Raw genomic sequence first — 17,310 nt, forward strand, 5'->3', positions numbered from 1 at the left:
TGAATTAGTATGAGTGCAACTCAAACATAAAGTGAGAAAAGAGAATGAGACTCCCTCATCAAGAGTCAGTATTTGCAGAGTTTTGCGTAAATCGTGGAAGAAGGCAAAAAGTCCTAATAAACAGTAATTCTTCAGTACAGTAATTACTCATTTTGTTCTACAGTTTCTAATACCTAAGATACTCCTATGCGTGTGTTGTTTTAAAAATATAAATGCAATATGACAAAAATATATGTTTTATTTATACAGAAAATATATTTAGTATAACACAAATACATAAAAATACGAACACCGACAATAAGGCGTAAGAAAGCATATTCTCTAAACAGAAATTGCATAGCAAAGTTAAACATTTACATGTGCAATTGAATTACTGTTACATCATATAATCATTAGTTTATTTGTAAATGTAAGTTCTTCAGTAAGATGCACATCATCATTTCTGGGTGCTGTTGGTTCACTTTTTAATATCCACTCATCGCATTATGGTATGGAGGAACTCAGAAACTGATTTCCTTTCTTTCTTAGTTGAAAGGAATATTTGAATAGATTAAGCCCATTATCAAAGTTCCATTAGTAAAATATTTTAATCATTTAGTTAATATTTTCAATTACCTGTTACTTCTGTTTCAATTGTACTATAGGTTCAGCTAATTAATTGTCATTCAGTCACTTTCTAAGACATTTCGATTGTAACTTTATGTTATCAAAATACTCGCACCTACTGTACAATCACGATTGTTTGAAGTAGTCCTGAATCACTTCATCTGAGTTCAGATATTAATTTACTGGTATGTCTAAAAAATTTCAGTATTTATTGTAAATTCCTGGGTGAACAGTATAAAAAATAAACTGTGAAACTTAGAAAGATCGTGAATACGCGACAAAAAAAAATATTTTTACAGTATACTCTCCATTATCCAGACTAATGACCGGGAAGAGATACCAGATAATATGAAAAAATGGATACCGGTAATACGAAAGTTTATTATTTTGCATGTACCATGTAGTATATAGGCCTATTTGGTGAACAAATACTTTTACATCTATATTTAATCTAATATTTACTATAATACACACAGTAGGTTTACATTATTTTACACATAAGATTAAAATTCACTTACAATATAAGACTGTAGAAAACAAACAGGAAATCGTTAACTATGAAGCAGCAAAAGCTTACTGTTTTAATTTGAAGTTCAGTATAATTTTTTCATGATTTCTTGTCACTTTATATTAGTAGGCTAAGTAATAAATTATTTTGAGCGTAGGCCATGCACAGGTAATCCGTAAACTGGATAAACCGCGGATAAATAATCGAGAGTATACTGTATTACAGTTTTGTGTGATTAGGTATTTCATTAGTTTCCTTTATAAATCCACTTATAATTTTATAAATTTTGTAAAACGTTCTGTAACCATAACGCACAATGTTCGGAAGTAGTACTGGTATTGGATAGAGAGGCAACATTCACAATGCACCGTATGAATATTTCCTAAACAATACCGGTACCGTACAGTATAAAGATAGTTAAATATTATCTTATAAACACAGAATTATCAATCGAAAGATACTGAATACTTTTTTCCACTTAATTACAAAATATTTATATATTTTTGTGATATATCGTGTTCTTGACGTGCAGCTATATGACATGAAATATTAAGAGAACAATAAAACATTATAACAAAATTATCGAATACCATACAAAGTTCAATACCGTAATAATAGTAATTATTAAAATGAGTTTTATGTATTCAAGATAGCAAATCAGGTGGTATATCCTACTATTCTGACATATGTACAAAAATTATAATTACTGGTATATACCGATAACATAAAAATGATATTTCATAATTAAAATGTAATAAGCTTATAAAATTTATGAAGTAAATGGAAATAATTTACTTTAAATTGTTATACACCATAGAATCGTGGTGTGTTAAAGTGAACTAAAATTGTATAAAATAATTATGTTTTCGGATGACTAGGCTTCAAGTTTTAAATAATAAAACATTACATAAGAAATAATAGCCTATATTGTATATTTATTCCATGTTATCAACGATATATTTTTAATGTCTTTTATTGTATTATTTTATTGAAATAAAGTACCGCACACTGTTGATCACACAATGTTTAAAATGTTGCGATGAAGCAAATATTTATTTCTATTCATATAACAGAAAAACAGCACCGGTATTAAAATTTATAGTTTAGTTATTCTTAAACATCTTTCTTCAAAAGTAAAAGAGGTACCATACAAGTTATATACATAAATGGTATATTATATGTTTTTATAGGCCTATGTTTTTGGAAACAGCTCTGGTTACATGCACAATTATTTGGGAGGACAGTTTTTAGTGCAGGATCTAATTGGTGCAGTTATCTTGTTTTCATTGTGGTCACTAAATTAATGTAATAAAGTATGATGTGTACTGACATGTTCACATTATTTTAAAAGTTGAGAAATGAATGTATGGTGCCGTAACTTTAAACATCATGACATATACTGTTGACTTCTGTGGACCAATTGAAATTTTTGTGCTTTATACACGAATCCATGGAGTGCTATCACATAATGGTAAATAGTGTGTATGGTTAATGTCAAACAGATTATTGATGTGTTATCTTTCTGAGAGTTTGATATTCATATTACTATTTATATTACTTTAGGATATATGATGGAATCACTCAGATAATTACATAATATTAAGAAATTTCATGTATTTCCTGCAAAAATTGCTTCAATTCCAATTTATAATTTTAATCCCTTTCAAATAATATGATATTTACTGAAGGGAACACTTGAAAAAACAGTCTGTTGCACCATATGATTGTAAAGTAGATGGTGGAAAATGTACTTAAAAGGTAGAATATTTGTTTCAGGTTTGAAAGCAGGCCTTTCAGCATTTCCTGTAATGGAAAATAATAACATCGATACTTAAATTGTATACAAAATTAATAGAGAAATCATCTTGAAATGCTTTCTACGTTGTATGTTTATGTAATATTGCTGCTGCTACTATTACATATAACCGTTGAAGTCTGATTGTTGAAAATAGGGCCTGTATACTTGATAAATCTCATCAAAACGAATTTCAGAATAATTTTATAATAACAAACATTGAATTATTTTATTCAGTTTTGTTTCTGATTCTATAATAAATTAGACTATAAATGCACGGTTAAGAATATCAATGTACGTCTAAGATTATCATACAGATTTTATCTTTCTCGATCTTTATCGTGACATTGATTACAATCGTACAATGAAACAATGAGACACAAGAATGTTTTATTCATTTCCGATCCAAAAAAGCGCTATAAGCGGGATTTGAAAGCGTTATAAGAGGCTAAAATTATGCAGGATTGTAGGCCTATATGAAATGTCCAGAGACCATATAAAAAGAGCATAATAAACAGGATACTGGTAGTGTTATAAGCGGGAGTGTACTAACGAGGTTTTACTGTCTATTTTAAACTTAGTCATGAAGTTATTGGAACTTTGTATTTCATTTTAATAATAATAATAATAATAATAATAATAATAATAATAATAATAATAATAACAATAATAATAATTGACATTACAAAAATATAAGAAAGAATTTTAATTTATTATATTGTCATCACTGATTAATTTTTTTTTCCTATACACATACACATCCACACTTATAGAAATATTACCGTGTCTATAACCCTAACAAAGACAACATTTTCTATCACGATATTATACACGATGTCTGACTTACGCCACACCTTCAGACCATCTCTCATGTTTCCCCCGCTCCCAGATTCCCCTACAATATTCTCCTTGCGCCAGGGCCGATAAGCTCAGTCCCATACTGCACTTCCCAGCTTGTCTGTACTATGTTACAACCATAAAATGTTACTGATTTTATTCTAAAATTAACTGCACACTGAAAAACATTTATACATAACATTTAGGTCTTCATAATGTAAGTGCAGGTAGTACCTTGTTGCTGGATATACAGGAACATCTTTATAATGATGCCATTAAATACATGTTTGATTAATTTTCACTTATCAGTGTCTCTGCAAGGTGGTTTATCGCCGATAGGGAACTTTTCCATATGTCCCACGATGGCTCTCTTCCACCAGTTGTTGATAATAGCTCAGAACCACAAGCCAGAGATAAACCATTATAGCTGCATCAGACAACATAACAATTTTAAATACCAAGAAACTTAATTGGAATTCTAAATACAGCTGAATAGCATTAATTCAGTATTTTTATGTCGAAACTTTTTATGGCCCTACAAAATGCTTTCTATACTTACCTATGCCAATTAGTCCAAAAACGAGAACTAATGTGCCACTTGTATCATGGTCTTTGTTATAATACTCCACTGCTGTCCAGATAATTGAAATCAGTCCACCAATTGCAATCATAATAGTCAACATTATCCATGGGAGCATCATGAATTTGTTGCGCTGCAACAGAGAAGTTTAATGTATAATGTGTGGTGTAACAACAAAATTATTACTAAAGCCCAGTTCCCACGGTGCTTGTTTCCTTGCTGGCCAGCAAGCTTGGTGCTGTGATGGGTACCCTGATGGCTCCCATGTTTGGTACGATGCTGTTACTGTTCACACATTTCAAATTGGAAAATCATCTGTTGCCAACACTCATGATCAAAAAGAAACTAAACCGTGAGTGGAAAACAACTAAAGTCCTTCATTAACAATAGTAAATGTCGTAATAAGGTAATTAAACCAGAAGTGTAAAACAGCTAAAGTCCGATATTTAATTGCTGTTTCTTAGAAACTAGGAAATACAGAAAAAAAAATTATGAAATATACAGACACATTAAAACACACCCTAATCAAATACTCAACATACAGATCAATTTCAGAACACACACACTATTTGACACAACTCTTCATCACACGAACGCACCCACACAACAGGCAGCGAAGTTGAGATAACGCCGAGACACAGAAGGCTCTGAGGATGGTGTGAAGTAGCACCGAAACAGCTGTAAGCCGCACATGGTTACATAATTAACACGAGTAAGATCGCTATTTAATCAATTATTTATATTCAAGTGTTAAAAGTAGTGTACGAAAGATTCAACATGGAAAAAAAATTAGTTGGGAAACAATGAACGTAGCAACATGGTTTCAGCGGTGATACCACAGTCTAGTATACACATTCACGAAGCTCAATACGTAGTAAATATGCATCCATAGATAGTTGCTCACCACTATGATCGCTAATATCGCCTCATTACAGACAATGCGACATAGTACCGGCACAGACTATTGTTCCTAGTATCCTCACAACTCAAGCTTCGTGACTGTGTATATTAGCCTGTGGTGATGCTATACCATCATCTTGGTTTCAGCCTGCAAGCTAACACGAAAACTAGCCAACAAAGCAGCTATCAGAGCACATTATTTCCAGCAAGTAGCACACAGCCATCAGTGCTGCCAGCTTGGAATCCATCACAGAAACAAGCACCGTGGGAACCGGGCTTAAATGGGTTTAAAAAAGTTAGCTAGTTAGGTTCTTTAAATTTTTATCGTTTTTCAGATATTAAAACTGTAAAAGATATAATTATTATAAAACTATAAATAAATTTACTGGTTATGTTTTGTGTCTTTTAATGTACCAGTAAAAGAACAATGTTATTAAAAATAAGAATAGTTATGAAAGGAACTACCTAATCAGAGTCTGTTAAGTACCTCAGAATTTGTAATTGCAGTGTAAATGTATTAAATTCAAAATTTATGCTAATTTCTTACACATAAACACTGCTAAGAGTATTCTTGTAAGTTCTATGGAATTCAATTATAGGGTGTAATTACAAAATTCAATGCAGAAAACTTTGGTACCAGTATTGTCAAGACATGAAACCTTCTCAAGCAGCAGCTCAATGAGTGAGATTCCGACTTGATATATAGATGGCTAGCAAAATTTAGAAAATCCTTTCTACAGACCAAAAGTAGAAAGTAGTGACTATCAACTCTTTTCAGCAATAAAGTATAAGAATGGAAGCGTTTCAGTACAGATGTTGAAGAAGTCCTGCATCAAATCCCTTCTGAGTAAAGAATGACGTTATTTTATTGGGATCTGAAAAATTACTTAATTACTTCACTGTTTATTAAATATCTGAATGACGGAAGTCAATATTTGAGAAACACGAAGAATTTAGCTGTTATATTTAACTACATAATTATGCAAATAAACTACCGTATTTGCCAAATTATAGGCGCCAGTTTATAAAAATTTACTGTTGAATAACTCTTGTTAATTGGAACCAATTACTGCAATCTGAAAATTCATAATAGGTCTATATCGTAGTGGAGTTGTTAAAAAAGAAGAAATTAGTAATAAACAGACATTTCATATAAATAAGAAAACTTATGGAATTTATGTCTCACCAGCTACCTGCCTGTAGGTCATTGGTTAGTGCTAATTGATGAGGAGAAAATTCTATTATGGAATTAATTCGAAATATTGTTAACAATCACTGGATAGTATAAAAGTGATTTTTTTTTAAATTCAGGCACTGTATTCTATTTGCATTTTTTTCAGAGAGAGTTCATTTAAAACTTTCATAATCGGTTAAATTCTGTTTATTCTCCTGCAATATTCAACATTAAAAGTACCGGTAATTTATGATTATTGCTGACAATAATGTGTGATTTTTTCGAAATTTTAATTGGTGATTAAAATTTTAGCAGCCAGTGTATGAACTACCAAATAAGCAGTTTATTGTGAAACATGAAAGTTGATGATCATCAGTTGAATACTAAAACAGAAACAAAGTACAGATACTACATACAATTGTTATTAGTGTGTGAATGAGTTAAATGTCCATGAAAAACCAATCTGAATAATTTTATAACTTTTTTGGCAGTTTTAATATCTGTATGCAGAAAAATGATAAAGATTCTTTAAATTTTAACAAGAGTGACACCAAAACAGATGCATTTGATTTTAATCACTGCATTTCCTATCTTCAATACTTTATTGACAAAATATTGATAGTGATGGGTTTAGCAGATTTAGCAGATTGTCACCTAATTCTCTCTTGAAGAAAGACCTCATAAATATTAGATAGATAATAGCGGAAATATTTCAGTATGAGAACTGTTTTTTTTTTAAAGATAGATAGATATTTATTTGTCATCAACATTTATATTAGTTATGGTGTACCACAACTTATGTATACGGGTTTCACCATAACTTTCTATTACATATACCTACAATTAGCATGCAATCCCGACTAATAACTCTTCTACTCTCGCTATTAACTTAACTCCAAACAGTCAATTTCTTCTTATTGATCTTAAATGTCCACATCTGTTCGTTCCACACTTACGTTCCTTTCAGCATTCTAATCTTGCTAACTAAATGAGAACTGCTTAAGACTAAGAACTATTCTATTGCATGAGCTGTTTTACCTTGACTGCTCCCCAGATGAGTAGAACAGAAATCAGCACTGTCATGACTAGATTCAATGCGATGATGATTTTCACTGGAACAAAAGCAAGATTTTTATAACTTAAAGAACTATACATGCTCTCATTTTAAAATGTAAAGAGAGGACCAGGGATCAGATTACACATATGAAGGAACGAACTGATAAGTTTGTTAGAGGCTGGGTGTACCATTTCTTGGGGGGGGGGGGGGAAACTGGGACACTTGTTTGGTGAGCTACGTTACACAAAGAAAAGTTTTCAGGAAGAGGTCTGCTGAAACACTTGCTCATTATCAAATGTGGTTAAAATCGAGGAAATAATAGTCATAATAAACAGAGCCATTTTCTGTCCCGAAGTGAATTTGTCGGGACACTGGCACAGAAGTCTGAAAAACTTAGAAAATGGGATTGTCCTAGGAAAATCGGGACGTTTGAGACCCCTATTAGAGATACAATTTCATTTTAAAAATTACTTTCCTTTATCACTTTGTGGTTGCAGTCAGTGACGACCATTTAAAAAAATAACAATCATATGTACTAGATCAGAGCAGATTGATGTATTCTTTTTTCTTTAAAATAGATATTAACAAAAATTCGTTTTTAGCCTGAAAGTTATCAGTAATATTTTATAATTTCTGTGATGTATCACAGAATTTGATAAAAACTAACGTATTAAAATCATGTTCATCAATTTAGAATGTTATATGAAAATTACTTGCAAATAATTCTTTCTTTCTTTTCTTCTTCTTTTAAGCTTGTTGCTTGTAGGTAAAAGTAAATTTTCGCACATTTGATTTATAAGCACAAAAGGAGAAGAAATATAAACGTGAGAGTGAAGGAGAAAGCTATTTCACTGTTTTCACAATGACTGGCCGAGAGACAGAAAATCTTGTTCACAAATCCATGGGTCAATTTCTTTTTATGTAGGTATTTGTGAATATTTCATATTTCAAATTATATTCACCGAAATGCATAATAAACAAGGAGCAGTTATGGATATTATTTATGCACATAGGCTCACAGATTTCAACAAAGTACATTAAAGTGATAAATTGTAGTTAGCTTTAAAGAATATTATGGTTTCATTTTTGTAATTAAAAACTTAAAATGAAATTAAATAAATAAATTTAGAGATTTCATTTAACTTACTCGTATATAAGTACAGTATAGATATTGCATGAAACATACTGGTAATAATTATTTAACGTTTTTCCGATTAAAGTTATGACCATACGAAGGAAGTTCGTACCAAAACAGTAGATTTCAGTTGAGTATAGTGAGGAGTATAGATGTCACCCGCTCCTTGCCCTGCTCCCACTTGTTAGAGACAATACACAGTTCACATAAAGAACACATAGTATCATTCTGTGGAGCTGTGTACAGTCGTGAATAGTTTGAAGAATATTGTTAATTTATATTAATAGTTTGGGTTTTGAACAAAGTGCTATTCTGTTATTATTGTATTATTTATGTAATGTTAATAATATGCATGATTCCAAAAAAGCTAAACTCATCTGTTATTAAATAATTACGCAAACAGGAGTATGTAACACGTTAATTTTTTTCTGGATTATTCTTCATTAAATGTTGTCATCTCGTGCTGCTATGCATTTGGTTGTGTTACAGTCCAAGTTGATACGAACTTCCTAGCTGTCATTACAATAGAAATGAAAAATTTTCTTGAAAATAATTTATTATGGGTTTAATATTATGTGCCACATACGAGATACACTATTAGATTCACAAAGTACTTCACCTGATGATAGTAAGAAATACTATACTAGTATCATATTTCAAATTTGCCCCAGTAACGTCTTGTGATGTGAAACGAATATTTTTAGAGTGCAAATATTGTTTTTATTTTTTTCTGAATATAAAAGGAGTATTTTTTTTTTTATAAAATGAAAATGTTCATTGTTATTCGTTACAATGAGGCTAGAATCATAATTGTATAATTTGTATGTTATTTTTATATGTATGGGTAAATTATTTTAGATTGGGAGTTACGAAGTTTATAATTACAAGTTATTGTTTTTTTATATTATTCGTTTATCATTTTCTTGTTTGGTTACCACACACCTGTACATGTTTGTCGTTCTGGTTCACTGACATTGGGAGCTGCGCTACTTTTCATTTGGTTGAGTTATACTCCAAGCTCATACAACTTAACAGTTTTGGTACCAACTTTCTAGCTCTGGAAATGGCATTTTTGTAAATTACGACTCACCTATTTCTGGTGAAAGTGTGTCAATGATGATAGTTTTCATCCTTATGTTCCTTACAACAAGTATTAGGATCAATGTTGCTACAGCAGTCACCTGAAAGAAAAGACCATTCTGCTTGAAAATTCAATGCTCAGAATTTAAATTTTTAAGCAGAAATAACAATGCTGTATTCCTTAAAACCATTAAATTAATTTAAAATAATAGATGCATAACAAGTATGTACGTAGATCTGGTTTGTTTGTTTTTTTTTGGTGAGCACAGGTTTAATCTAATGGCTAGAATTGAAGTTCATTCCTTTGGTAATACTCCTATTTGTTATGGGGGAGGAAAATAATATTCTAACTAGAATTGGGATTAGAATTTTGGGGACAATAATGGTAGTAAAATATAACCACATTAGTACATCTGGGAAAACATGATGGCTTAAACCATAGATGATATGTTAGTAGTATATAGAAATTGCTCTCTTTCAATTCTACAAATAAATAATAATGTTCTCTCAGTATGATCCATTTTACACAAAATTAATATGTATTACACACACGCATGAACGTTTGATTAAACTAACGCTCAACAACACAGCCCATTCATAGAACACCAATATAGAGTGAAGGAGGGTATTGTGATGGTAGGCTCTAAGGCCTCGTTTAGCACGGAGATGTAGCGAATCGATAGCTCCTCCCTGGTTCCCCCTCAAGCTTACGAGTCAAGGTCGTAGCCATGCCTTTAGAGCAGTTGTACTCATTACGCGGCCCACCGGCCGCATGCAGCTCTCAAGGACATTTATTGCGGTTTTTGTACTATTGTTTTTCTGGAATTATTTTTTAATTGTTGTAATCATGTGCAACCGGAGAAAACTTTGGTTATTCTGCATCATTAGGATACTGTCATGCTTTTTTTTACTTGTTTATTTGACGACGCTGTATCAACTACGAGGTTATTTAGCGTCGATGGAATTGGGGATAGCGATATATTTGGCGAGATGAGGCCGAGGATTCGCCATAGATTACCTGACATTTGCCTTACGGTTGGGGAAAACCTCGGAAAAACCCAACCAGGTAATCAGCCCAAGCGAGAATCGAACCCGCGCCCGAGCGCAACTCCGGATCGGCAGGCAAGTGCCTTAACCGACCGAGTTACGCCGGTGGCTTTTTCATGTCTTATGTGCTTGTTCTTGTTATACATATCTTGTTACAACAATGCGATATACACATTTACAACTTAATAGACGTTCTTGCGTACATTAAAATTTTGATAACGAGTATTCAAAATGTTCTCAATCAAAGATAGAAAACTGAAAATGTTAAAAATGTCTGTAATATCTGAAGAGACACTAATACATTTCACTAAAAACGAAATGACAACAAAAACATCGTATCACGTAGCAGAAATTAAGTCATTTACAGAAGCGCAGATTGTTAAGGAATGTCTTCTAGCTGTACAGTATGTGACATTATTTCTTAAATTTCCGAATGCAAAATAGAGTACAAATGAAATAAAACAACAAATCAACCTGCTCATATTGATGTGATTTTGCAGAAGAGTAGCAGAGTCCGCACTTTAGTTTCAAAAACACAAATCATATGTGTTGGTTATTTTATATTTTAATAATAATAATAATAATAATAATAATAATAATAATAATAATAATAATAATAATATTCTTCATAAATACGATAATTAAAAATCCGCGTATTTCCTTAAGTTTCAATAACGAATTGCATTATGGGTCTCGGCAAATTACTATTTCTCATTTTTGGCTCTCCTCCAATTTCTAGTGAGTACCACCAAATAGCTTACTACTAGTAGTAGTAAGCTATTTGGTACCACCACAGTCTAGTATATACAGTCACGAAGCTCAATACGTAGGGAATATGCATTCATAGATAGTTGCTAACAACTAGAATCGCTACTATTGCCTCATCACAGACAATGCGAAATAGTACCGGCACAATCTATCGTTCCTAGTACCCTCACAACTCAAGCTTCGTGACTGGGTACCACAGTGGTACCACTGCTTTAGAAGCTTGTGGCCACAAGCCTGACCTCGCACTGTACGTACTCTCGGATCCTGGAATGGCTACCAACAGTGAACTTATTGAATGTAAAGATCGGATTTAAACCAAGTGTTACGATACATAGTTATTACGAACTTATAGGTCTAATCTTACTAGGTATAATAACTCAAATTTTTTGGGTAGGCTAAGCCTAAAAATCCTCTTAAGAGCTTCGCCATTGGTAGTGACTGTATTCATATTTACAGTACTGGTAGACCTACCTGTATACTGAGTGCGTATGGAAAAAACTATAAATGTACTAAGTCTGGTGTGGAACAGTTCTATACAGACAGGTATGTAATTTACATAAGCTATCCGCGGAGTATTTCGTTCAGTATAGGAAAAACTACCGGTATTTTCTTTATCTTCCATTCCGCTACACACAAAGTACGAGAGAAAAAACGTGCTTAAATTATTGTAAATAACCTCAAAATTGTAACACACAACTGTCAAGACACGATGGAATCACAGCGAAAGCTATAAACCCACCTAATCTGCCTCAAATATCTTCGTTTCTTATATAGGCTACTCAACCGAAGATTTTCTCAGATATTTTCACATGAAATCATCACGTAAGTCCAGTGCTGTCGTGTAGGCCATACGGGGCCATACGTCGTATGGGAACCTACAATTTTTTTTTTTTTAATTAATCATATGGGGAAAAGAAAATTTTGTCCGTATGGAGCCATACGGGATATGGGTGTCTAAGTTTTGTAGATCTGTAGAGTTCTTAGATCATCTCTTGCTATTCCTAATGCATTTTGTTTGATGTTCATAAACATCTCTGTAGCTCTGGAATTGAGAATTATATAAAATAATGAGTAATTGATTAACTAGTGGACTTACTCGTGTTATACAAATCTGTGCGGCTTACAGCTGTTTCGGTGCTTCATCACACCATCCTCAAAGCCTACTCTGAGGATGGTGTATTTTTCCAATAGTCATTTTCAGTATAATAAATAATGATTTATAATCATTTTACATATTTTAGTTATCCTATCTTAAAAGTGTTTATATAAATTGTCTAGGAACATAATATAGCAGTAGATCTATTGACTTGTTAAATTTTAATATGTAATGTTTCAAAACTTACCACTCCAAGCACACCGCTTATAATGGTGCCAACTTTTAGCGACCCACAGAAGCAACATCTTTCCAGAATTGGCATTTTTCAGTAGATCACTAGATGTTCACAATCTGTTTTAACAAAAAAACAAATATATATATAGGCTATAAATAAATAAAATACAGGACATATTAATTTAATTTCATTTCTTACAACATTTTATAAGTTGATGGCTTAAAGCACAGATATTTTATGTCCATTTCTGGTCAAAATTGAGATATGATGTTATTTTGATATGTGGCTAAATCTTCATTCTGCACAGATAACTTATTGTATTGTATGGTGCATTATTGATATAACAATTATATTTTGCTTCATTATTTCTATAAGATGTATGCAACAGAAAACACTTCAAGTTTTCCCGAAAGTTAGAAAAATTGGACATAGAATATTTGTGCGTCAAGTCATTGAAGCGTATATTATCAGAAAATGAGAAATTATTAGAAAAACAAGTTTACTTTAAAGAAGAGTGCAAGATGATTAACACCAAGAAGGAACGTAGTTTAAATAAAAATGTAATAGTTCTTAACTCAATGTAAGTACCTATAACTAGAATATTGGCATCTTAATATTAAGTCACTTGGTGCCACATAGTTTGGCTACGAAGTACGAATATACAAAATAAAAAAAAATGAACTCAAGCTTAGTTAATTTCGTATTTGACATTTTTGGAAAGGGATCTTTTAAGTTTGTCTTGACCATGATTTTATTAAATGTAAAGTCTATAAGTTAAATATATATAAAGTGATTAATTAAGGACTGAACATTTAAAAACAACAATTTTTACTCTGCAAGTTAGACCTACATTAGGAGACCGGATTCCCCCCCCCCCCCCCAAAAAAAGGGACACTTATTAATAAGTTGACATGAATCAACCTTTTATCTGAACATTCATTATTACTTGTGTTTATATAATGTCAGTGAGCAATAATGTCCAGTTGTATTTATTTTAAGATAATAATGAGTACCATGGATACTTGACTTAAGTCATTAACCTTTTTTATATTGCAACTAGTCTGGATTAAATAAGTGGACTTATCTGTTTAAAAATACTTCAGGTTAATTGGACCTTACATTATATCCATGTCATTGTATTCTGAACTTGTTTCTTAACAAAATGTTTTGCCTCATATTACCTTGCAACTATTTTAACATTCTCCATGAAGATGAACTCTACAATCTGCATCATATTTCTTAGATAGGTGAATTTGCTCTAGAAGTGTTGGCCTTTCCTTCAGGAAAACTATAGAAGTCCATTCAAGACACATTTTTGAAGTGAAATTTTGTGATTAACATGGGCCTTATTGAATTCATTACAATGATATCTGATGGAAATCAATGTTTTACGTGATTATTAAATAAGATAAAAGAAAAAGAAATATTCCAACAATAATTTAGGGAAACGGGACGCCATTTAAAAAAAAAAGGGACATTTGACGTCCGGAGCATACTTTTCTCGGAACAGGGGACAAGAGACTGAAAAAAAGGGACAGACCCGTTAAAAATGGGATGTCTGGTCACCCTAGCCTACATATTTATCGAGGTTTTACTCAATGTAGAGATAGTATGTAAAGTAAAGGCTTTCTGAAAATTTGATACCACAAATATTTTTGTGCGAGATCGTGCGTATTTGCTTGCTTTCCGCACAAAACCAATACGCGGTAAGTGTGAAATACCACATTCAGTATTCCCAACGTAACACACATAACAATTTCCCTATTCTTACCGCTTAAGCGTCATATTCATTTTACTGCTTTAGGCTTTTAACATATTATTTTTAAAGACGTTCAATATAGTAATAATTATAAATTGGAAACTTACCACTGCAATTTCACCTAAATTGCACTGTTAATTATTATTTTTAAATATTTGCAAAAATTAAGTAAACTCTACAACACCACAAAAGTTACTGCATTTGTAATGCAAGTAACATTAAGGAAGCCGTGAAAAAATCAACAAGATTCCACACTCATCATAGACTGGGGGAAAAAAAAAACAGACGTATATCTCGGCCTGCTGCAGTATAGTAAACACAGAAAACATTTTATAGGAACAATGTTGAAGATAGATATATTTGTTTTCCAAAGTTGCCGTCATTGAACAGAAACCAAAATGGAGATTTCATTGCAACTAATTAGAAATTCCTCTTTCAGGTATGTAATAAACGATCTTCACACGAAATAATGTACGATACACGAGCGGTATGTTTGTTTTCATGTTCTCGGAAATTAAAAAAGCTCAACTACGTTTCGCTTTTTCAATCTTTTCCTCGAACATGAAAACGTCAACGTACCGCTCTTGTAACGCATATTACTATTCACTATTGCACACATGACTTTGGTATTGTCGCTATATGATATTGTTACTAACAATTAAGAAAATATAAATTTCAAATTCTATGTGAGGCATAAGTAAGCCTGTAGACCTATATATAATGATAAAGAAGAAGCCACGAAGTTCGTAAAAACACAGGGACATAATTTTATTTTTACTTCAATTTTTATTGTACCTGAGTTTTTGAATGTACTTCACTCCCACCCCTTCTACTAAGGAAGTTCCAACTCCACACAGAACCAAGACCGCAGATAGTAAGCAGTACTGAGTTACTGAGTATAGTACGTTCCAGAAATATGTTCGCGTTTTCCAGTGACGAAAGAGCTTTCAATATTGAATCATATTTTCGCACAGGTACTGTCCGTTTGCCTACGTCAAATCCCGATTTCCCCACCTGCTTCTGCTCGCCCCTCTGTAAAAGTTGGGCTGTCTTAGCTCTTTTCTGAAAACATTAACTTCTCTTAGGAATTGGACGTTTACGTAATATTATACAGCTGTTTAATTTAACTTAAATAAAAGGGCCTCGTTAAGTAATTAACTGTCACGTGATTTCCTCCCTTTCTACAATCCTGCGGCGTAACCACTTGAACGGACAGTAGATAGCATGTCTGAGTAATTTTATACTTTCGGGTCGGGCAGAAGTGAAGATTGAATTCACAGTACGTAGAGTAGGTACAGAATTATTTCAACATGAGTTACTAGTACGAAGGACGAAACTGGCAATTGGAATTAGATGCAATAGTCTATAGTGCGATAATATGCACAAAAGAACTGAAGCCTGTATCGAAATGAACGGCCACCATTTTCAAAAATGTGTTTAAATATTCATATTATGATTATTTTTCAATTTAATTCTTTCTCTATATTGTACGCTAATGTGCTGTAGACAATATACACTGCATAATGAATACGTTCGCATGGATTACTCACTTCGTGAGTAAAAACACTTATTCTTAATACAGTACTGTACTTTGATTAAAGAAAAACCTAATGAAAATTATCAAACTCAAAATCGCGATATTTCCTAGTTTACGTAAATGAACTACTTTTCTTCCATCCTATACCTAGTAGAGTGATTTGTGTTTTACGCCAGTATCATCGAACTCCAGTCTTGGAGGGGGGAGCAAGCGGTGTTTCCGGTTCTCTAAAGGTATAGACAGGTTAATATTAAAAATGTTAGTAAAAATAAAATGATGTCCCTGTATAAGTTAAAATGACAAGAGAAAATAAATATCCTTTACATGAACGTGCACTATGGACTAAATTTCACTGAATGAAATAAGTTACAAACGAGCAATCCCAACCTTCACTTTACACAATGGGCGAAAGTATCATGTATTGGGATTTGCTGAACCACCATCAAATCACAAATGAAATGACAGTCCGGATTCAAAAATAAAACAGTGAAATTTAGCGTGGAAATGACTATAGTCTACCTGCCTTGAGTTGACTTGTTTTGTTAATAAGATGATTATTTATAGCGATTGTTAAGGTCCTCGCAGAGTGAATGTTCATAATCCATTATTTTTATACCATTTCTTGTAATGCGGTTGATTATTCCTTGGTAGTAGTGATAGAAAATCTCATCCATTCATACTTTTAATATTTTTATTTTGAATACCGATTTTCATAGTATGGGAATAGCTATTTTATGTAAATTTCTAAAAATTAATTAAATATATAATAATAATAATAATAATAATAATAATAATAATAATAATAATAATAATAATAATAATAATAAATTTATTACTAATGTGATGTTAAATCATTATTTATTTCTTGTCTTTATTGAAATAACTTAGCAGTAGTACATCAGTGATTATGTATTCAAGAATGAAGAATCAATTTATTACAAAATATTATGCTAATCAACAGCGAATTAGCCAATAATAGGTTAGCACAAGAATAATAATTAGAACACAACAATACTATTAATAATAATAATAAATAATAATAATAATAATAATAATAATAATAATAAATGTGCTAAATATTTTACCATTATGCAAATTTTAAGTTTATAATGCATATGGATAATTTTTTATTTCTATAAAATTTGGCAGTTTTAGTACATCTATAGACCGGGGCAAGGTTTAGAAATGGTTGTAGA

At 31.9% G+C, this 17,310-nt stretch overlaps 1 protein-coding gene across 2 annotated transcripts in view; it reads right to left on the reverse strand.

The window, feature by feature from the left end:
- Positions 1 to 220: 220 nt before the first annotated feature.
- LOC138701858 (uncharacterized) overlaps positions 221 to 17,310 on the reverse strand; it is a 35,253-nt gene continuing 18,163 nt past the window's right edge. For both annotated transcript variants that reach the window (XM_069829186.1, XM_069829187.1), the window contains exons 2-6: positions 12,831 to 12,934; positions 9,683 to 9,773; positions 7,439 to 7,512; positions 4,306 to 4,459; positions 221 to 4,173 (exon numbers count right to left, since the gene is read on the reverse strand). In XM_069829186.1, the coding sequence (XP_069685287.1) occupies positions 4,073 to 4,173; positions 4,306 to 4,459; positions 7,439 to 7,512; positions 9,683 to 9,773; positions 12,831 to 12,905 (495 nt within the window). In that variant the 5' untranslated portion in view covers positions 12,906 to 12,934 and the 3' untranslated portion in view covers positions 221 to 4,072. The remainder of the gene's footprint in view (positions 4,174 to 4,305; positions 4,460 to 7,438; positions 7,513 to 9,682; positions 9,774 to 12,830; positions 12,935 to 17,310) is intronic.

Source organism: Periplaneta americana, chromosome 6 (genome assembly GCF_040183065.1).
Source record: "Periplaneta americana isolate PAMFEO1 chromosome 6, P.americana_PAMFEO1_priV1, whole genome shotgun sequence".
Taxonomy (NCBI): domain Eukaryota; kingdom Metazoa; phylum Arthropoda; class Insecta; order Blattodea; family Blattidae; genus Periplaneta; species Periplaneta americana.